This window comes from Peromyscus californicus, unplaced genomic scaffold, assembly GCF_007827085.1.
Source record: "Peromyscus californicus insignis strain IS unplaced genomic scaffold, ASM782708v3 Scaffold_23__1_contigs__length_62951481, whole genome shotgun sequence".
Taxonomy (NCBI): Eukaryota; Metazoa; Chordata; class Mammalia; order Rodentia; family Cricetidae; genus Peromyscus; species Peromyscus californicus.
Genome location: NW_026294534.1, coordinates 30613533 through 30636441, shown reverse-complemented (window position 1 = coordinate 30636441; position 22909 = coordinate 30613533). Strand labels below are relative to the sequence as shown.

Genomic DNA, 22909 nt, shown 5'->3' with positions numbered 1-22909 from the left:
ATCTTTGCTTTTATTACTCTTTCACAGATAACACAGAAGCACCAAGTTTAACTGAAGAATGATGAGGTTGTTTTTGAAGTGCCAGTACCAGTATACATCCTCCAGGAGTACAGTAATGCTCCAATTAATCTACTTCTCTGCCAACACCAATTATCAACATACTGGCTCTAGACATCCTCCTGGGTGTAAAGTGCTATCTCATTGTGGTTTGGGCTTATATTGCCTGTGACATAATGATGAAGAACATTTTTCTGTGTACTTACGGGCCATATGGATATTTTCTTCAATGAACTGTTTATCCAGATTAATTTTTAATTGAGATTTGGTATTTTGTTATTGAGTTTAAGAGCCACACAAATACTTAGATATGAGGGTAGGTCTTCAGAAAATATGATTTGCAAATAGTTACTCCATTCTGTAGGCCGTCAACTCACATCTATGCTATTGTACTTTAACATATAAAAGCCATATTTACTAAGTGATACAATTAAAGCAAATTCATGATTTATAAATTTCAGATCTTGGTTCTAGTAACGTTTTCTATGGAAAGGACCCAGAATACTCTATGACATGGTTAACTGAATGCTCGGTAGAGTACAGAGCAAAAAACAAGAGCCTAAAGAAAATTATTGTACCAGAAAATAAGAGCATACTTTGAAAACAATTATGGAGCCATGTCTCAGGGATCAGGAGCCTGGGGAAAAAGAGTGGGTGGGGGGGAGGGAACTCAAATAATCAAATCTCAGACAATTTTAGCGCTCAGCTAATTAACAATAGCAATAAAAAAAGAAAGAAAACATTGTGAGAGGGAGAGGAAGAGCAAGGAAGGGACAGGAACAGGGAGGGGAGGGAAGGACAGGAACAGGGAGACAGAGAGGAAGAGACAGGGATGAAGGGAGGGAGGGAAGGAGAAAGGAGGGAGTGAGAGATATCAAGTGGAGAGAGAGAGAGAGATATTCAGTGGCAAAAGAATGGAGCCAGGGAAAGTTCAGGACCTTTGATGTGTAGTTTCCATCAGGAGGGCAGGGAAGGATGGCCACAATTTCTTCCCTCAATATGCACAATCTAAATACAGGGAGATCTCAACTGTCCATCTTGCATCCAAGATATGGTACTGGCTGGACCCTGTCCAGCAAAGAACCTCCAATGACTAGTCTCAGAAGTAGCAGTCTCTTCTTATGTTAAAAAGAAAAAAAGTTGTATTTGAGATACCAAACCACACTACTGCACAATATTCTAAAAATATCACTACAAAAGAAATTCTGAGTAGGTCATAAATAAACAATTAAAACACAAAGATAGTAGGTCCCCCACAATCATCGGGAGTGGTGAAACCTAACAAGGAATTCTGAGAAAGAGCCAGAAGTCTAGTCATTATTTTAGAGCCATCACGGCAATAAGTCAAGCAGGCAAGGATTGGTAACAAGTACTTATCTAAGAGAAAATCCTGGTGAACAGGAGGATATTGATGGACGTTGTCTTAATGTATCCAAGCTATGAGATCTAACAGGATCAACAAGCTAAAAAACTGCTCCAGATTAAAGCAGTTTGAAAACACACGACAACTAAATGAACGACTTAACTGAATCACAAATGGTGGGAAACACTAACGTCAACTGAGAGGATTCTAATATGTACAGTGTCACTTTTTATAAAAATGAACCTTTGTGAACTCATCAGACTCCTATCCTTAATGTGCTTATAAGAAGTATAATTTGTCTTATATAATTTGTGTATATAAATCAAGGCACAGGGACTGGAATTGAAGATTGGAATAAGAATAAGAATCACCAAGTACACCTGCTACAACGATAACAGATCAATCTATGTAAAGGATGCCCTGTTAAAAGTCATAGTATTTCCATTTTTAGCACACTTTCAATTTGTAATTATCTTCAATTTGTAGTTTATAATTAATCCAACTAAAGAACTAAATGCATTAGTGTGGTAGGTAGTCAAGTCAGAATCACTTCTAATTACCAGTATATCTTTAAACAAATTGGAAATATTTAGTGTGTGTGTTGTGTGTGAGTGCACATATTCTTGAATGTGATTTCAAGTGCCCAGGGAGGTAAGGAGGGTATTGGGGCCACTGGACATGGAGTTACAGTCGACTGTTAGCTGCCTGACGTGGGTATTAGGAACTGAATCCTAGTCCTGTCAGAGAACAGGAAGGCTCTTACACTCTAAGCCTCTATTACTTCTTGTAATGAACTAATAAGAGTACTTTAGTAAAATCCTTGATGTCTGGCATCAACTAGACCACACAGTGTTAGAACATTATAAACAAAAAGATTTTTTTTTGTTTAGTGAACAAATTTAGGAAACAATTTATTCACCACAGTATCATTAAAGCCAATGCCACAGGTGATAACATTGTATAGGTGAACTATCTTGTCTGAGAAAAATGTGTTTATATATTAATAAAAACTCAATGTGTTTGAATAACTTTTAAAATATCTCCTTAAATAACTGAAAAAAAAAACCAGCCATAAGCCCTCCACAAAGAAATTAGTACCCATAAATTATCTGTCTCAATCTATGCATATAGTATTGATTGCAACAAAACCCTAGATTATAGTGTCCATATTACTTTTCTAACTGACATTTTCACTTGTTAAACAATGATTTTTGTTCAATGTCAAAGTCTTATTTTTTAGCTATTTGATTTGTTTCCAACTTTTTCCATTAAAAGGAGTGTTAAAATTTTCCAGGGCTAAGAATCTGAATCATCCTTAAGTTCCAATTCCTAGAAGTGGCACTGTTAAGTTAAATTGCATAAGATAGACATAGGACACAGGCTGGTTGAATGGTTAGACCAACTGCCAGTCTCAAGAACAATACATGGTAGCAGGGGTTTTCTACAGCCCTAAATCTTGCTCTATTTATAGAAAAGATTCATTATTTCCATTTTACTTCTTGCTTCTTAATGAGAATTTCTTTGTTTGCTAATATTAAACTATTTTCAATTCTCTGAAATTATACTGTACCTAGCTAGTATACTTTTTAGTGATTGTTTACAATATCGATTAATCATTATGCAGCAATGCATCTGAATCGACTACTAGTTCAACTACCAGTTACAGCTGCCAAGTCCAGGTTTCATGGGCTGGGAATGTAGCTGAATGGAAGAATACATACTCAGATATTCAGACGACACAGGTCCAGGATTCAACCCGGCATGGCAAAAACACAGTTTTCTTTAAGCAAGGAAAAGTAAAAAAAAAGCCACAGATGAACTAAAAAAATAAAAACCCTGCTGCTTCATTACAACAGTCTAGCAAACGAAGCTAATCAACATAACATATATAAGTGTATGCATAACACACACTGTCACACAGACGTATTTACTATAGTGAATAAAAACATACATGAACATCTGTTCTGTCTGCAATCCATTTTGCTAGCTGTTCAGCTGCAAATCCAATTCGTTGAAGGTCAAAAGTATCAGCTCTCTTGGGTCTGCCTTTTGAAGGAAAATGCATGAATGTGGGAGCCGAGTTCATGTTGAGCTGTAAAGCAAGTGATAAAATGCCAATTATAACAACACCCCAATATTCCATACTATTCATCCACCATTTTATGTTTTCATCTGAATTACTAAAAGAAACAATTTATTAGGAAAATCTGCAAGGGTCTCTGGAGCTTAATTTCTACTTTTCTTCATCTTGATTCACTATTAAGTGAAGAAGGATGACTGAATTTGCTGCCTAACTGTCACATTTAACGTACTATTCATATCCCCAGTTTGGTATTTTGACTAGTTTTTCATTCTTTGTCTCTCTAGACGTTTATGATTAAAATGGTGCAAAATGCCTGGAAGAGCAAACAACAATACTGTGACCTGTCAGCACATGGACCATTCCACTTGTCCAGCAGTTCCTGCAACCGTGCAAGAGTATGTGTGTGGGGGGGTGGGGGGCACGTTAAGACCCTGATTCCAATGACATTACAAGTACATCGAATTTCTTGTTAAAATTCAAAGATTATTCTTTTTTAGTTGATGGCTAATAACAACAGAAACAAGTACTTTTGTTGTAAACAACTTAAATATATCATAGATGAGAAAAATGCCTGGTACAGTCATATTCTGTTCAACTTCTTAATAATTTGTCTTAAAATAACTAAAGCAAAACTTTTCTAAAGAAAATGTCTCCTCATAAAATATACAAAAGAGAACACTGCTATAGTCTTGTGTTTATTAAAAATATGTTCAAACATAATAGGATAATTTGACAAAAGAGCTAACTCTAATATCAATGTATTAAATTTCTGCTATCTGGGGGTTATATTAAAAAGACCTTAAGGTAAAAGGCAAAGAGATTCACTCAATGAGAATGAAAACCACAATCAAGGAACTTGTTGGGTGGCAGAGGGCAACAGGTGAAGGTATCACCGAAAGTTTGGCTGCCAAGGATGATAATGTTTACAGTTAAGGCAAACCAGCTCCTGGCCCATAAACGAATGCTACCTGTAGCTGTGTATTCACACGATAGCTCCCAAATAACTACAGAGACTTAACAGCTCAGCAGAGAAAATCAGAACTCTCCAAAGCAATATATCTGTATCAAGTACTTCTCATTGTACTACTGCAAATGCCATCAAGTGCTCATTATTCACCTCCACATTACTGTAATGCTCCAGGTAGACAGGGAATGCTTGGTCTCTATTTGCCCTGCTTTCCATTTATTCCCTCAACACACACACACACACACACACACACACACACACACACACACACACACACACACACACACACCACTCATGTTAAATTTCAACTGTCACTGTAGAAGTGGGACCTTTGTGAGGTAATGAGGCCAGGAGAGCTCTACCCTCACAGAAAGGATGGACACCTGCAGAAAAGGCTGAGTTTCCCTCTTCTTTCCTCCCTGCTCTCTCTCCTCCCACAGCTACACAGGGAGCTCTCCGTATGCTGACACTGTTATATTCGTCTCTGTACATTGGGTTCACTTCAAACTCCCCAGTCTGAGTTATTCTTACACTGCACATTCTAAGACAGCATTTAGGTAATTGAATTTTCCTAAAGGATACTCAGAGATTACATTTTTGCTGTTTCTTTTCTTGGTATTCACTTGTTTAGCCTAACTTTCTATTCTTCTGCACAATTTAGATAAAAAATAATGTAGTGTGAGGAGGATGACAGATGTATGCTGATACTATTATTAATTACTAATACAATAGCAATTATTTAATAAACACATATTTCAGGAACACAACTAAGCATTCTCACACATTAATATCTCATTCTAGTAATCCCAAATGTTATTTTTCCTGTCTACATACAGAGACAGAGCACAGTAAGATGGTGAAGTCTTCAAGTCACTCAACTATGAAGAAGTAAAGCTATAACGTGAGCTCAGATCTTCTGACCCCATGTCCCACCACTACCACTATAGCACAATTTCTCAGAACTCTTCTCTTTTGAAAACAACTCCACAGTAACTGTTTAATAAATAATCTTAATGGAAATTTTGAAAAAGTTCATTATAAAACTAAATTATAAAAGCAGTTCTTATAATATGGTAAAAACCTGACAAATTCCAACATACCACAACATATATCACACAACACACATACCATTAATACACTGTGTATGTCTCATATATGTATATATGGGACATACACTGCATGTGTCTCATGGGTATACATATGTCATACAGGAATCTTCTCTGAAGTGAAATAATGCCTCCTGGAGAATAGAGAGAGGCTTGTGAGACCTGAGCAGTAAACAACCTTAGAAGCCTGAAGAACTGAAACTCACAGGATTCCCAAGAGCCCTCCAGAAGGTTATAAAAGCAGAAAGCAACAACTGTTGGCAGAAAGGCTCTGGAGCTGTCTGCAGGAGACTGTCCAGCCTGCTGAACTGCCTCCAAGTCACGCAAAGAGCTCTAAGTTTGCAGCTTTCGTGTATCATCACTGATCCGGGATGGCCCTGCAAGGCAGCCGTGTGCCTGCAAGGAAACCCTTAAACATGCTCCTAAGCAACCCCAGTAAACACCTGGTTCCCAAGTTTTGTGTAGAATCCTTATCTTGGTCTGTTATCAGGTCTCTAACTGGGGAGCAGATGCTCATTTTCATTTCTCTCCCGAAAGTCTCACACGTAGGATGGTACAGACTGTGTTTGTGTACCAGGACTCTATCTTATTCCACAGCTCAACAGATGATTACTCTAGACAAGCGGGAATCGTGGAGACAATGATTTTGTTTCGGACTGGTTCATATTTGAAGACTCAGAGTTCAGTGCTGGTGAAAAGAAGCACTCATGAGGACACAGCTGTGACGGCACCACCAGTGGTGACCAGCATCCTCATGCCCAAACACAAGGCCCTGTCCTCTCAGAAGATTTCCATTTGAGTACTGTACAAGTCTGTATATGCTGTTGTAACACAACAGGTGACTTAAAGTGAGTTTATTTTCTGAACTTTCTGGGGTGTAAAGTGCACAACTGAGGTTGAATGGTGAGGGTGGGTTTCTGAGGAAGCTTCTCTTCCTAGCTTACAAGAGACCGACTTATTCTTGGGTTTCTCATGGCCTGACTCTGAGCACATGCCCTCCTGGTATTCCTTCCTCTTAAGAAGGTATCAGTCCTATTGGATTGCTGACTCATCCTCGGGAGTTCTTTAATGTTCTCTCTTACAAATATGATCACAGGTGGTTTATAGCTTCAACACTGATCGAGATCTAGGCTATAACAGACAGAAAACACTTCTGACAAATATGAAATATTTTACACATAAAATTCTATCTGCTGAAGTAGAAAATAAGTAACGGGCAAAGAGCTAAGTGGCAAAGCTCATGCTACAGAAGTATGAGGACCTCAGCTCAGATCACTTGCACCTGGATACAGGACCGCATATCTGTAGCCCCAGAACTGAGGCTGGGATAGAGAGAGGTCAATGCCATGAGCCAGCTGGCCAGCTAACCAAGCTGAATTTGCAATAATCAGGGTCAGTGAAAAACCCTATCTCAAAAACAAACAGGATCAGGAAGATGTCTCACCGCATAAACCAGGGAACGTGAGTTCAACCTCCCTCCCCTCAAAAAAGTGTAACAGTGAAAACGGAAAACCAATTTCCCAAAGTTGTCCTCTGAAAATGACATGCAATTTATGGCATGTACACCAACACATGTACCATGCATACATGTACACAAAATAACAATAAATAAGATGGAGAGCAAAAAGAAAACACTCAGAGTGAACTTCTTGCTTTCATATACACACATACATGTTTACCCTCATCCACATATGCACACACATGCATATACACAACACACACATAAACAAAAATAAGTAGGCTGCACGTATACAATATGAAATGTCATAAACCTGTGTAAAATACAACCTAACCACTATATATCATAATAAGGTTAATGCACAAGTATGGTCACTATATACTAAAAAGCACATGTCCTCTAAATAGAAATGAAAGTGCTTTTACTACAATAGAAAGGCAAAAACTAGATAATGAGGGGATCAGCTGTCTCCAAATATGAACTCTGCTTCAACCATGTCACAAAATTTACTGTCACTACTTACTATACTCACTTACTCAGTGAGGTGCATTTTACCTGGCTGTCAAAAATGTATCAAAAATAACCAACTCAGTTATGCATTTCAAAATAACATATAGAGTTTTTACCTGTTGAAAAACATCAGTCCCTTCATCATAGTCCACCATTCCAAAAAACAGTTTGTTGCAGAAAGCAGATGAGTAACGCCAGGAATTAGCCAGGATTTGATATTCTTCATTAGCCTGCCTGGAACAGATAATGGGCAAAACAAAAATATTTGAGTATGCAGTGAAAAGAGCCATCAACGGAACAAGTAATTCTGGGGCAGAGTTAACCAATTACTGAATGGACTATCATCTCATTAATCCTTGTACAAACTGCAAACTAAACTGTTGTACAACATAACAAGATCAACAAGTACTTTTAAAAGGGAAGAAGTACATCAAACTACAAGTTTACGGTTCATAAACAGTGTAACTACAATACAGCCCCACTTACTCATGTGCATGCAACTGAATTCCTTTTATTTTTTTAAACCAATCTATACACAGCTAATAGACTAAATTGTTTATAGTATAGGCTATAAATGCTTCTAAATATGGCAACACTAATGAGGGCTGGACATGTCAAAGTAGAGGATAAGAAGGGAAGGGATTGGGGTGTTCACTAAACTGTTGTATAGAAATCAGATAATCTGGAAACACCATCTATATTTAAGGGACAGAAAACAGAATGATGTTATTTGTATTGTTAGAGTTCATCAAATAGAACTTAAAAATCATAACTATTCTAATGATAAGATGAGCTGAATATTTACATTTCACAGCAAGAAACTTAAAAGATCAATTTAGTGTATGAATATTATAATAGTCAGACACATGGGGCCATCAAATCCTAAGAAACACAGGGAGTAACAGTAACAGGCTCTGGCTGAATGTCTGCAAACAGCTGATATGCGACCCATAACATTAAAGGAATGACACTGTGATCGTATAAAAACAAACTGCATAATTCAAGTATTTTGTTAAAAAACATTTTGCTATAAAAATCAAACCTAGGAAATGTAAAATCATTAAGAACTGACTGGCATCCTTGTGATAATGAGATACATAAAATGAAAACGCACCATTATAAAATAAAATAAAGAATAAAATCATATTTTAGATTTTTCAGCATCTGTGTATATAACAGCTTATGATGAAACATCCTAAAACAAGGATGCAGTATTACTTTTTCTAATAATGTTTAAGTAGATCTAGGCATACCATTCTATTAAATATGCATGTATGGACTCATAATTCAATCCACAAATCCACATGAATTGCAAAACAATGTGCAGATGACAAATGCAAAGTCCCTGACTTCAAGAAGCTTCCTTTCTAGGGAGGAAGCTATTATACAAACACAAGCTATCAGATAATTTCTAGTTCTCTCAAGAGTTTTTAATGAGTATGTGTTTAAAAAAAACAACGAATAAAAGGTGAATTGTCTTTGCCTTTAATTTCTATACTCCACTGTCATTCCACTTTTCTAGAGTAGTTTTCTAATAATCACTCTGTAATTCCGTTACAAAATCCTCCACACAAGATCCTCCACACCACAACCACACCCATACCATGGCTCTAGAAGCATACCACATTTGGTCTACTTCATGAAAATATCATGGTCACTTTTAAAACATGCATTAAATATTTTGTTTAGAATTCCCTCTCTTCCTTCAAAAGTCAGTACAAAACCTGCCACTTCTTTTGAAAGGCACTTCCAAGTCTACACTTGTAATGCATGCTGATGCCACTGTTTGCAGCAGAAACCCTCGATGAAAGCGCAGGAGGATTTACTGGATGTACATTAGCTGTTCTACTTGGCAGTACTAACCGTCCGATGGCTAGAACCTGTACTTTTATCAAGTTTTGCTGTTAGTAATGATGAATAATAATAATACACTTTCATCCCCGATCACTATATCATAAATACTTTAAAATGAATTTTCGGCATTAGAGATTTTCAGTACTGGGATTTATTTAGAATATTTCACTATTTAGGGGCTCTGGGGGAAGACATTGAACTGTTTATCTACCCCACTATAAATAATATAACTTGATTCATTTCATTATTATAAAACATAACTATACAGTGGATTGGAGGAAAGGACAATGTGGTAACAGCAGAGATATCACGGCTCAAGCCATCTTATTACAAATCAACTCCGAGTTGTACCATCTTCAATAGAGCAAACCACCAAAAAGTAACACTAACAAGGCTAAAGCAATGCATACTACTTGGCGAATGCAAACTATTTATGACTCTCACCATTATAATGAATAAATCATTGCGAGATATGTAAACAATGTCAGTTTTATAGGCAAATGTAGAATTTAAAACATAAATATATCTATATTCATCATTTTAAGTAGATGCTGCAGTAACAGAGAAATGGCTGACACTGACTACCTGAGGAGGCCTCCTTAAAATAACATGCAATGATTAACACATAAATAAGAAACAATGTGGCTTAGACCTGCATACATTAGATGGGGAAGAGAGACTAGATCCACAGTGACTGGAAATATCCAGAAAAAAAAAAATGGTCTGTCTAAATGATTAAAATTATGAGCCAGACTAAGAGGGAAAGACAGGAGATAACAAACAAAAAGGAGCTACTCTCAAATGTTTCCTGCGTTAACAGAATCTGGGCTTCTTCCTATCAACCAATAAGGAAAGGAAAGACTAAAAGAGAAGTGGGATCGTGGCTTCATTCTGTCACAGTGAACAGCTCAGGGGGTTCTGAAAAAAGGACAGTTTGTAAATCAGCATCTGGGCTGTGTCGGACTACCATGTCTGAGGGTGAGTGACATGATGATATAGGTCTGGAGCCCCTTGGTCGAGTTGGGAAAACACAGGTTACTAAAATATTATATAATCTTGGGACCTATTTTGTATATACTCGTCTTGGAAATCTAGATGGACAGAACATCCAACTAAAAGGTCTGTACATCCTTAGATGGCTGGTTTTGACTGAAGACTTCATACACAGTAGAATCACCTGGGAGAGAATCTGAATGAGTGATTACCTGGGAAGTATGGCCTGGAGACATGCCTGTGAGGGGTTTTCATAACTGAGCTAATGAAGATGGGAAGGCTCATGCTCAGTGTGAGCAGCACTGTTTCCTGGACTGGACACTGAGCTGAATGCAAAGGGGAGTGTCTTAATGTGGGAGTCCACAGAGCTTTCCTGGTGAGATCTGAGCTTGCTTTACCAGCAGGCCTCCATAAGAGGATGACTGGACCACTGGCCGGGGTACCAGGTGTTTGGAAGGGTCTGCACTTGGCTGTATCTAGCAAGGGGGAGGTCTTTTGCCTCGCCCCTTGGCATTGGTATAAGCCCTTTTGAATAAAGTCCTGGGCCGTTGGGTACTGACCCAGGTCCTCCTGAAGCTCTCCTGAGTTTCTGTCTTTTTTTCTTCTTCTCAGCTAGGCCTATCATTCTATCTATCATTCCTTATTCCTCTCTCCTCCTCACAGAACCCTCTAGAAGGTGGGAGCAAGTCCCCCACATCTTAGTCACTGTTCTATTGCTATGAGGAAACTCCATAACTAAGCGACTTATAAAGGAAAGCATTTGAGGTCCTGCTTAGTTTCAAAGGGTTAATCGATTGTCATGGTAGAAGGAGATAGGTCACAGCACAGGAGCAGTAACTGAGAACTTCACATCTAGTCCTCAAGCAACAGGAAGGGATAAGTGGAGGGAAACTGGGCCTAACAGCATGGGGTTTTGAAGACTCAAGCCAACCCCCAGTGACACACCTCCTCTAACAAGGCCACACCTCCTAATCCTTCCCATGGAGTTCACTAACTAGGTTCTAAGCATGAAAGCACATGAGCCTATGGGGGCCATTCTCATTCAAACCACCACAGGGAGTGAGTTCTGCATGGCATGCAGGTATTCATTCATTTAACTACTTTTTGCTTTTGACTTTGACACAAACTGACCAGCTGCTTCAAGATCATGCTGCCTTGAAATCCTCACAATGACAGACTACAGCCTCAGATGGTACCCGGACCCTTTCTGGCTTACTTTGTTGTCAGGTCATTTTATCACAGCAATAGGAGAAAATATTACGACAATCCCTCAGAAATATTTCTAATTTGAGTAAGAGATTCCACGAAAGCCAAAAGCAAATTACAATTTCTGAACTCAAATACAAAACTTTGAGCAAAGGTATTATTGGGAAAGCAAATGAGCTTTTCCCTATTTGGGTGTACTGCGTAACAACAGGACCAATGAACAATTTTATCTCTAAAACAAAACGAAAAATAATAAAATATGCTTAATAAATATGCACTATTAATGCTATATATTCAAAATTCAAGTAATTTATCAGAAATAAACATGTGCAATAATGTAAAACCAATTATCCTCTATTTCCACTAATATTCTAACTTCTTAACAGGGAATTAAATCCAATAACAACAAAAAAGAAAAAGAAATCTAGTGGAACCTAGCACGTTTATCAGTTTATGCTAAAAGAACACACAAATTATTAGTGTTTTATTAGCACACTCAGACTTCATTGCTATTCAAAATTCAAAGTGAAAACCAAAAACACCAAGAGCACACAAATAAATAACTACAAATGTAATAGAATCATCGGGTAGGGAGGGGGTTCACAGGGAAATGGACGTTGCAACCTTAGGAACTGAGGGAACAATATGAATTGTTCTAATATACTCATATGGAGCCTGAAGAGGGCAGTCAAGCTGCATGAGAAGGATCTAGCAGTGTTAAGTCATAACTGCAGGGCACTGTTCTGTTAAATCTCTTGTATTAAATCTCTTCCATTTTTTTATTAGAGAACAGGAAAAAAATCATTTAATTCAAATGCTATAACTTTTTACATTATACTCTTTTTTAAAAGGTTATGTAAAACTAAAAAGGATTATTAACTCATCTATAGTTCTATATATTTTATATTTCCCAAGATGAATGTAATTTTCATCTTTAAAGCATTTTAAGGAATGTTTAAGTAGTTTCTCCTCATAACATTATTCAAATTTCCTATCATATAACAGATTCACATTAAGAGTATATGTCATTATAGTTATGCACTTATGATGAATTACATATACATAAACATATATTACATAGTTATTTCAAAGTATGTCTTAGAACCTCAAATAATTTCAACAGACAGTGATTTGCACCCACTTCACATAAGCCAACTTGCCTATTAAAAAAGCTTCTGTGTTACGGATGCGCAGAATAAAAAAAACGCAAAACACTAAATGGCATCTTTCAAAGCTTGTAACTGTTTTGCTGGCCGAGCTAAACTGGTTAGTATGTTACGCTTTTTCTCACTAAACCCAATATAACCACGTTAAGGGAATATTTACTCTCTGGCTCACAGTTTCCAAGGTTTTAGTCCATCACAGGTTGATTACACATTACTTTGGGCCTAAGGGCAAGAAGAATAAGACAACGGCAGAAGCAGATGAAGAGGTTTTTCACCTCAAGATGGCCAGCACCAGTGTACAGAAAGAGGAGACAAGACAAGAAATATTTCTAATGCCAAACTCTAAGTGGCATATTTTCTCCAATCAGGTTCACCTGCTATTATTATCCCACCAACTACTTATACAAAGTTTGAATGCAGCAACAGATTTATCCATTCAAGAAATCACAGCTCATAATCCAATCACTTTCCCAGAGTCAAGCTCTAAACACTGCTTGCATGAGACTACACAGGTCTTTTTTTTTGTTTGAGACATGTCAAATCATCAAGGTTTACATGTCATTGACATAGTCAATGACAACTCCTCAGTTCTTGTATATCCACATTATCTCCCTTTATCAAAATAGTGATTTTGATCCAAATACAACCGTATCTTAAATCAGAAATGTTTAAGAATATAAAGTACACATAAATATAAATAGTACAAACAGTTGAGTAACATAGAAATGCTTAAATATGGATGCCAAGATAAGTATCATACAGATAGCAAAGAAACAAAATGATATACCACTTGTTCACTGAGCAATCTTTTTAAAATCCATCTGCATAATTCAGAGTAAGTTTATATTATATATAAAGTGAAAATAGTAATGAAGATAAAAAATAACTATCAACAGATAAGTTAATTTGATGTCTGAAAAAAGTAAGAAATACTTCCTTGTCTCAAGATACTCCAATACCTTCTAATAAACACAAAATTTAAGGATAGAAAATAATCAGTGAACAAGTTAAAAATATTGCAAATTTTCTTTATGATAACATACCCACTGTGATTGTTAATCTTATCCACTTCAGTACATGGCAAGATGCTTAAATAGCCAGTAAACACACTTCCAGATGAGTCTGTGATGGTATTCCCATAAACATGCTTACAGGAAAGATCCAACCAGGCTTGGTAGCACACATCTTTTATCCCAGCACTTTGGAAACAGAAATAGGTGGTGCACCAGGAATTCCAGGGCAGCCTGGTCTACGTAATGAGTTCTAGGACACCTAAGTCTACATAGTGAGACCCTGCCTCAAGAAACAAACAAAAAGGAGGGAAAACCCACCCTGAACATGAGTTCTATTATCCTGCAGACTGGGAACCAGAACAGAGTAGAAGGGAAAAAGCACAAAGCTCACTAGCAGATCATCCCTGACCTCTGCATCCCCTGCCACCCTGATAAGAGATGCTCTGCTTTGCCACACTCTTTCTCTCATTGGTCAAAGTACAGTTTTCCTCACATAAGTTACTTTTCTCAGGTATTTGTCACCTAGACAAGCAGGCTAGCTAGCACTAGAAGAGTAAAGCCAACTGTGGCATGGTTATTGCTAAGTTTTTTTTAGCCAACTTTATGGTGAGAATTGTCAAAAACACCTTCAAAAGATTTCTTGCGTTTGATTATTGATATGAATCTGTCTGGTTTTGCTTTAGGGGAGGTGTTGATACACATACTGAGTTTATTCCTGTTCATAGTGAACAGAAACTAAACAACTTATCTGTGTTTCACAGTTAGGAATAAATGGAACAAGATAGGTCTTAATCTCAATCGGCGAGATGTTTATAACTACATCTTTGGCTATGAAGATACAAATATGTTCTCAATTCTCAAAATCACTCATAGCCCTCATCAGAAATCAAAAATTTTCACTGCAGGTGCATTAAACCTGTGTCATGTTAAGTCAGTCTTTCTAATAATGTGTTTTGTAATGCATGTGTGTATATGTATATGAATATTTATACCAATTTTCCAAATATTATTTATGCACATACAAGTATCAAGAGAGTAGTACAAAAGAATGCTTGGAGAGAGGGAGGCTTTTACATGATCCAGTCTAGATTGTAGTCTCAGAGATCAAAGTTTGGTCTGTGTTAAAAAAAAAAAATCACTGTGCAACAGTACAAGTTACTGAAAACACAAAACTGTAACACTAACACCTACCAAGTGTAGTGAGAGTAGTCACATACTGCACGCAGCATTGGAACTCTCAAGATCTGAACTTGAATACAAGCCTTACAATTCATGACGTACAAATCTAGAAATGTCGTAGACATTTATTTCCCTGCTTTTGCATGACAATATGAGTAATTCCTCCCTCAAGGTTTGCTAAAGGGTGAAAGCACGCGGCATGGCAGATTCCTAGCGAAGTGACAAAGGGTTATACAAACCTCTTTGTGTCCATCAACGACCTTCTTCAACAGTTACTTCTCTCACTCTCTGCACCAAATCCCGACGTCTCCTTTAACTTCCCTCCATAGACTAGCCTGATTAATGACAGGAGTATTTCAACATACTCTTCCATGCTTCTCCTAAACTTAGAGGCACATGTGACACAACATGCACACTAGCAACATGTCAAATAACCCAATCCAACAGGCAAGAGAACATGAGCATGGCGTGTTCACTTCCAGACAGTCTGTACATCTGATGAACTCATGGATCCCCTTCCAAAATAGGGTTTCTCAATATTCCAATTAATAAGTAATAAAAGGTCTTGCCGTTGATCTCTCTAATTTTCTTTCCTGGTATTTATGAGCTTAGGTAAGTATCAGTTTAAGAAACATGTACTTGTGAAATGTCCAGAATTTCAAGTCTGTTCTGAGATGGAGAGCTACAGTCAGATGCGTCTGTTCGTGGTTATCATCCCGGTATCCATCTAAATACCTTACCTAACAATTGTCAATGTTGTTAAAAGACAAATAATGAACTCAGCAGAAGAATTTTGTAGTAACACCAAACTCCACAGTGGTTACTACTAAGTTTATAAATGTCACCAACATCAGCTCTCATTCATTTCATTTAATAAATTTCTACTAGGCACACAAGTACATATAAAACCTTGAACTTCAAGCCATAGTTCTCACCCTTATCATCACACCATCATCTTTCCACTTTGTCTTTATACGAAGTGCTTTCATATTTCTGTTCAGATTTTAAGTTTATTTCCAAAGAATAAAGCTATAAGCAGAAACTTACATATCACTGTAAAATGAAAGTCAACAAATAATTCCTTAAAAATGACTATTCTACAAAATCAGCAAATAAAATGATTTATGGTGGTAAAGAAAATGCTATACACATCGTATATGACCACTCTCAAAGGTAAAGGGGGACAAAGATAGGGAATTAAAAGTAAGCAGCATTTTTCAGTTCAAATTCAAAAGAACTTCTTGGTGATGTGGGTGACTGATGGGATGCAGAAAAGTTCAGTATAGGATAGTCTGTGACCTGAGAGACTCCAGAACTCTAGTTTTGGGACACAGTGAAAGAACACATCAGCACTGCACTCACAGCTGCTCAGCAGTGTGTGTGTGTGTGTGTGTGTGTGTGTGTGTGTGTGTGTGTGTGTGTGTGTGTATGTGTGTGTGTGACTTACAGAAGTATAGAGATGCAAGAGGCCAAACTGAGAGATAAATACAAAAGTGGTCTGAACACAGCTGATCTAGAAGTTGCATTTTAGCAGCACTTGAGAATTACTCTGTGCTTCCCAGGGTTAAGTCCTGTAATCTTGAGAAGGTCAGACCCACAGTTGTTGCTTTGGAAAATTAAAGATCATACATTTCAAACTGGGTATGGTGGTGCATGCCTTTAATCCCAGCACTAGGGAGGCAGAGACAGGAGGATCTCTGTGTGTTTGAGGCCAGCCTGTTCTACAAAGCAAGTTCCAGGACAGCCAGAACTACACAGGGAAACCCTGATCATACATTTCATTTGTCACACCAAGAACTGCCATGCTGTCCTGGATACCATCTATCATGTGACCTCATGTGGCACTGGTGGAATAGCAGGATCTGGTTCAGGGACAAGAGACACAGTGGAGCTTGCTTTCCTCCTAAGATCCATGGCGCAGATGAAGATGATCAGCTTTAGAGGATCCAGAGTCTGAGCAGGGACATGCCACTGCATCAGGAAATGAGTAGGAGAAGCAAGGGGCTTGGGTGGTGAGAACACAAGCCCCCGTCCTGCTGATCACCCTGCACTCAGCAGTGTGCTGGCTCATCCATCACGTGGGCTCCTCCTTATGCTTCAAAACTCTTTTCTTTCTCCATCTGCTCTTCCTTCTCCCATCCTTCTCTTTCTCTCCATAACTTTCTTTATAATTCTTTAATATTATTTAAAATTTTGCTTTACCTCTTCCATTCTACCTTTAATTCATCCCAATTTTTAAATTCCACGTTTAAAACCTTTTGTTTAGAGCCAGTCAGATGGCACCACCAGGGAGGTGTTTGCAACCAATGCTGACAACCCAAATCCAGTTCCTAACCACAGTGGAAGCATGGAACCATTTCCCATAAGCTGTCCTGTGATTTAAACTTGTGTGCTGTGGCATGTGTGTTCTTGCACCCTACACACACACACACACACACACACACACACAAACATGTTAAACTTTTCTGGTTTATAGCACTTCTGCCCTTACTGTATTGGTTGTTTTCAGAGCTATAGAGAGATGTGGAACTTAGGTTTTCTCTATTTCTGGTTCATTTCAATTTGATGCTGTTACTATACTGCTCCCCTGCTCCCCTTTCTCCCAACCTCCAAGGCTGGAACACCTAACTATGGAATACACTGTGCATTGTGCAGACACTCCACTGATGCTCTACAATCCTAGCCCACCATAGCCACTACTCTTTGCTCTACACAGAGCTCACCTCTTCAGCACAAAGTTTAATTCAAAGAATGAATGACATTTTGATACTAGTAAAACTGAAAATACAAATAAATAGACAATACTATGATCCAAGTGAAAGGCCGCCAGGAGCGGAGCCGCGGGCGGCTCAGGCCGGGCCGCATCCCCGTCCCCGCGCCAGCCGCCCGCGCCCGCCATGCGCGCCCCGCAGCGGCCCGCGCGCCCGGGCCCCGCGTCGTAGCGCGGCGGGCGGAGACCGCAGGCTCCCAGCCCGGGCCCGCCGTGTCCTCGAGCCCGATTGGCGCCGCTGCCCGGCGCCAGCGCCCGGTGCCGCCGCCGGCGAGGGTGGTGCAGGCCGCGACCCGGGCGCCCGGGGCCCTGCGGGATGGAGCAGGCCGAGAGCCGGGGACCCTGCCGGGTGGAACAGGCCAAGGGCCGGGGACCCTCCGGGCGGTGCAGACTGGGGCCCGGGTGCCCCCGGGGTGGCGCAGCTTGGGGACTCGGGGACCCTGTGGGGGTGGCGCGGCCTGAGGACTGGGGAGCCCTGCAGGGAGGTGCAGGCCGGGACCCCGGGACTCTTCTGGGGTGGTGCTGAGGGGCCCCAGCATGCTTGCTTGGCCTGACGCCATTTTGAGCAGGGCCTGAGGAGTACGGGGAGGGTTCAGTTGGAGGACATGGGCGCAGGAACGAGCGGGGTGTCTGCGGTCGGCCACCTGGCCCCAGAACAGGGAACTGGAGGGTCGGAGGGACAGTTTGTACCCTGGATGGGAGCCAGGTCAGCAGGCGTCGAGCTCGGGGGAAAAACCACGGGCTGTCCTGAGTGTAAACCTGGCCTCATATGAATCGCCCAATCAGAACCCTGTAAACCTGGCCTCATATGAATCGCCCAATCAGAACCCTGTAAACCTGGCCTCATATGAATCGCCCAATCAGAACCCTGTAAACCATGGCCTCATATGAGTCGTCCAATCAGAACCCTGTAAACCATGGCCTCATATGAGTCGTCCAATCAGAACCCTGTAAACCATGGCCTCATATGAGTCGTCCAATCAGAACCCTGTAAACTAGGCTTCCTGCTTCTGTACCCGCCCTTCCGCTGCCCAACCCTATAAAAACCCTCCACTCCAGCCCGTCGGCGCGCCAGTCTCTTCAGTCTCTGGAGGGACTGTGTCGCCCCGGGTACCCGTGTTCCTGAATAAAGCCTCTTGCTGTTTGCATCTGACTTGTGGACTCGGTGTGATCTCTGGGCGAGGGTCTCTCCAGAGGGAAGACTACCTTCGGGGGTCTTTCACAAGTAAGCATGGCTAGACAGTTTTGAAAACCCATTCTTCATTCCTGAACACATATAGCAAAAACAGAGAGAAAACCAATAGTCTGGGGACAGTGCACTTGATTAAAAAACTAGATATGGTACAAACAAGTAAAAATGGTAATTAAAAAATACATATATATATATATATATATATATATATATATATATATATATATATATATATTCCTCACAGTATCACTTAATTTCAGCATACATGCATTGTGCAAAGTAACATCCCTCACTAAGATAATGTTCACATGTTTATAATATACTCCAATTCATATTCACCTACTCTTTGATCCTCTTATCCATCTCCCTTCACTAACCCCTTTCACCTCCCACAATCCTACAGTCCCTAATTTACTTTGATTTCTGTTTATTTCCTTAAATGCTACCCACTCATGGCTAAAACATGTAACATGTCTCCTTGTGCGCCTGGTGTATTTTACTTAACATGCTGAGTTCTAATTTTCCCCAGGTTCCAACAATTTCCTTGAGTTTACTTTCTCTAACTCTGGAACCACAAACCTGAATGAGCTCCTCTTCAATCTGCCTTAGTCATGCTGTTCTATCACAGCAACAGAGAAATAACAATGATAGTAATTAAGTGTCTTCCCTCCAAACCCAGTTATCACTCTGGGATATATACGACAACGGAGAAAAGAAAACCTACTGGATGATACACAGACCAGAAGAGCATCACCTATAGTCAATCTCGACATTGGACTCCCAACAACCTACCATTATATGCCTCTCGACATGATGAGAATGGATGAATGACCTTTGTCATTCTTACACTAAATAAATACCTAAATCTAACTGTAAAAAAACTGGGAGTACATGCAACAAGATCTTGGATTCTTTAAAAAAAAAGAAAAGAAAAGAAAGAAAGAAAAAAAGCATCAGTATCTTTAAAACAAAACAAAACAAAAACCATTTAACACGTGAGAATGACATAAAGGAAAAGAAACTAAGAGGTGTGGCAATCAAATACAGCAGACCAACACCGACTAGGTCAAAACAGACTAGAAAGAGGGCCTCGCACTGTGTTAGGATGGCTTCATCCTTCAAAGCTTTCTACCGCATTTAGGCATGGCACTGACTGACTGCTCCAGTTCACAGACACCTCTGCTGATGTCTGATTGAGGTTATTTGACCTTTACATGAAAGAGAAAAAAAAAAAAAAAAATCAAAGGTGGTAAATGTTACCCATTTGTAAAATCTCCGTAAAGAGTAACACTGGTGTCAAATATTCTACTGTCCCAATTTCTTGTACGTTTGAAATTACAATAGGGTAGGGATGAAAGATTAAAGCAAGACCTTACATGCAGGATTCAGGAAACAGAAAAGAGCTCAGGCAAATGCTACAGTATCCCCTCTATCAGTGAAAGGCATGGCAACCAGTACAGGAGCTGACAAAGAAACTCATGAAGAATACCAATAGACTGAAATAACAACATGTGCCTTCAACATAAAATTAAATTGCTGAACTAGCAACAACTCCGGCATCATTTCCACTAAAAAATTAGTTAACATTTTGCCCCGAGTCTAAATATTTCTCATGTATCAACCAATATATGAGGCAGAAAATAAGTGAATGGAAGTGGAGTTTTCTAGTCTTTGACAAAGAGAAAGACCTTGTTCTAGGAGGTAAACAAATGAGTGAAACTTAAAAACTAAAGCCCTCAGAGATATGTTATTTAAGGAATAAAAAAATGAGTAAGGGTTGAAGTCTCCAAATCATTCGTAAAGTAAGGTACTTACAATGGCTTCTAGATAACATGTCGGCATAAAGTCATTTATACATGCTTTTCAGCTTAGCTGCCAACTTGAGAACCTAATCCTACAAGTGACTTCACATGAGTCAACAGAAGTCTGATGAGTTCTGTCCTGCATTGCTTTGGCTCAGTACACTAAACACTGGACCGTCAGGAGCTGCTGCTACCTTAAAACAAAGCTTCCAGGACCATTTGCTTAGGAAGTGCTGGCTGATGCATCTAGACCCAAAAGAGACTAATATCTTAGAGGGATATGCAAAGGCAAGACACAAGTCACAATTCGCAGGGCAAGGACAATGATGAACATATGCACTTAAGAAAAGCATTACATTCTAATAGCTCTCAAGTCACAAATCCTCACCCTGGCAGGTATTAGCTATATGATTTCAGACAAATTAGATAACCTCTCAGCTTTAATGTCATTGATAAAATGGATTTTATCAGATATACCTTTCAGAATGAGAATAACAAGTATATATATATATATATATATATATATATATATATATATATATATGGGTGTGTGTGTGTGTGTGTGTGTGTGTATGTATAAAAAATAACACATAAGCACGTTTGTGTGTTCATATGTGAATATACACACATATATATAAAGTCAGTTAACATCTAATCAAAATATATTTGTAATTTACTATGTTTTAGTTGAAATTCAATGCTACATTAACCTCTAGCATATCATCAGGATTTTGTTTATATGGAAACTTTGCTTGAGTCTAAAATGAAAGTTTTTATTTTCCTTCATTTAAAAAAAAAAATCTACTGATCCATAACAACCTTAAAAGAGGCTACTTTGTTCCTAGAAGAGAGTCAATTCTGGAGATGAGTAAATTTGTGCAACAACACATCTAAGCAATTATGGGAATATACTCTACAGCATAATTTAGCAAAGGAAGTTTGGAGTTAACACTTAAAAGAGGTGAGAATTGTACTGAATAGTCATAATTAGCAATTTCATTTGGCTAAGGTCTTTGACGTTAACCAGGAGGGAGGTGAGAATTGAATTTTGAAGTTTGAGAATAAACTGACTGAAGGAAGAGCAGGATAACTGATGAAGGGCTTAAAGGAAGCCAAAAGCTCAGTCACCAGCCTCTCTGCAAGCAACCATACATCTAAACAGGACTTGCAGCTACTAGAAACTTCTCTGCCTTAAACGGAAGAAAAAGGCAGCAAAGGCTAAAAATAAGAAGCATGTATTTTTGAAAAATAACTAGGAACCTTTCGAAGACTGTATAGAATTGTGAAATATTACAATGGCAGTGTAGAAACCATCAAAAATTATACTGCCATAAAAAGAACCAGAAAAGTTCCTTCATGGAGGCAGGCATGGAGAGAAGTCACTACTTAAAGAGTAACTTTCTCAAAGTGTCTCCCTTTGAGGTTCTTTATAATACAGGTATATACAATCAGGCATGAAGACACACACCTGTAATCCTAACACTACAGACTGCAAATTGAAGGCCAGTCAAGACCACACAGATAGTTTCAGGTTAGCCTTATCTACATACACAGTGAGCTACATACACACACAACACACACATATAAATGGTGGCAACAACAAACAGTTAGCAATGGACATATAACATGAAGGGGTATTTCATCAAAGGTATCTCATAACAAACACAAAAAGATGTTCAAGATTGATATGTATATTAGAAGACATTCATCATCACCAGCCATCAGGAAAATGTTCAGTTGTTTCATTGGAACAAGCTGACTATGCTTTATCTACAATGATTGTTATATTAAGTGCTTTGAGTTTAGGATTATTTCAAATTTTTAAAATATATACATAGATATTGTAAAAACTTGGAAAGGGGGATCAAATCTACACGAGATTCACTTGTTTCATAATATTTTGCGTACATCTGACACACATAACCTTCAGGTAATTTTGCAAAATAGTGGGCCTGCCTTTTGATTGTGGCCTAGCACAAACACACTGATAAACTGCAGAACATCTGCACTATGAAATTATTACTCAGTAATAAAAAGAACAAGCTGTTGATAAATGTAACAACTTGGGTGGCGTTTGAAGGAATTATGCTAACTAAAAAAGAAGGGCTACAAAAGATTCTACAACGATTAAATTTCCATAACATTCTTGAAATAATAAAATTATACAAATGGGAAATCAACCAGCTAGC

General features: G+C 38.8%; 1 protein-coding gene across 2 annotated transcripts in view; it reads right to left on the bottom strand.

The window, feature by feature from the left end:
• The window catches only part of Tusc3 (tumor suppressor candidate 3), a 172818-nt gene that overhangs the window by 92235 nt on the left and 57674 nt on the right, over positions 1–22909 (bottom strand). For both annotated transcript variants that reach the window (XM_052752062.1, XM_052752063.1), the window contains 2 exons: positions 7662–7779; positions 3372–3512 (listed from right to left, as the gene is read on the bottom strand). In XM_052752062.1, the coding sequence (XP_052608022.1) occupies positions 3372–3512; positions 7662–7779 (259 nt within the window). The remainder of the gene's footprint in view (positions 1–3371; positions 3513–7661; positions 7780–22909) is intronic.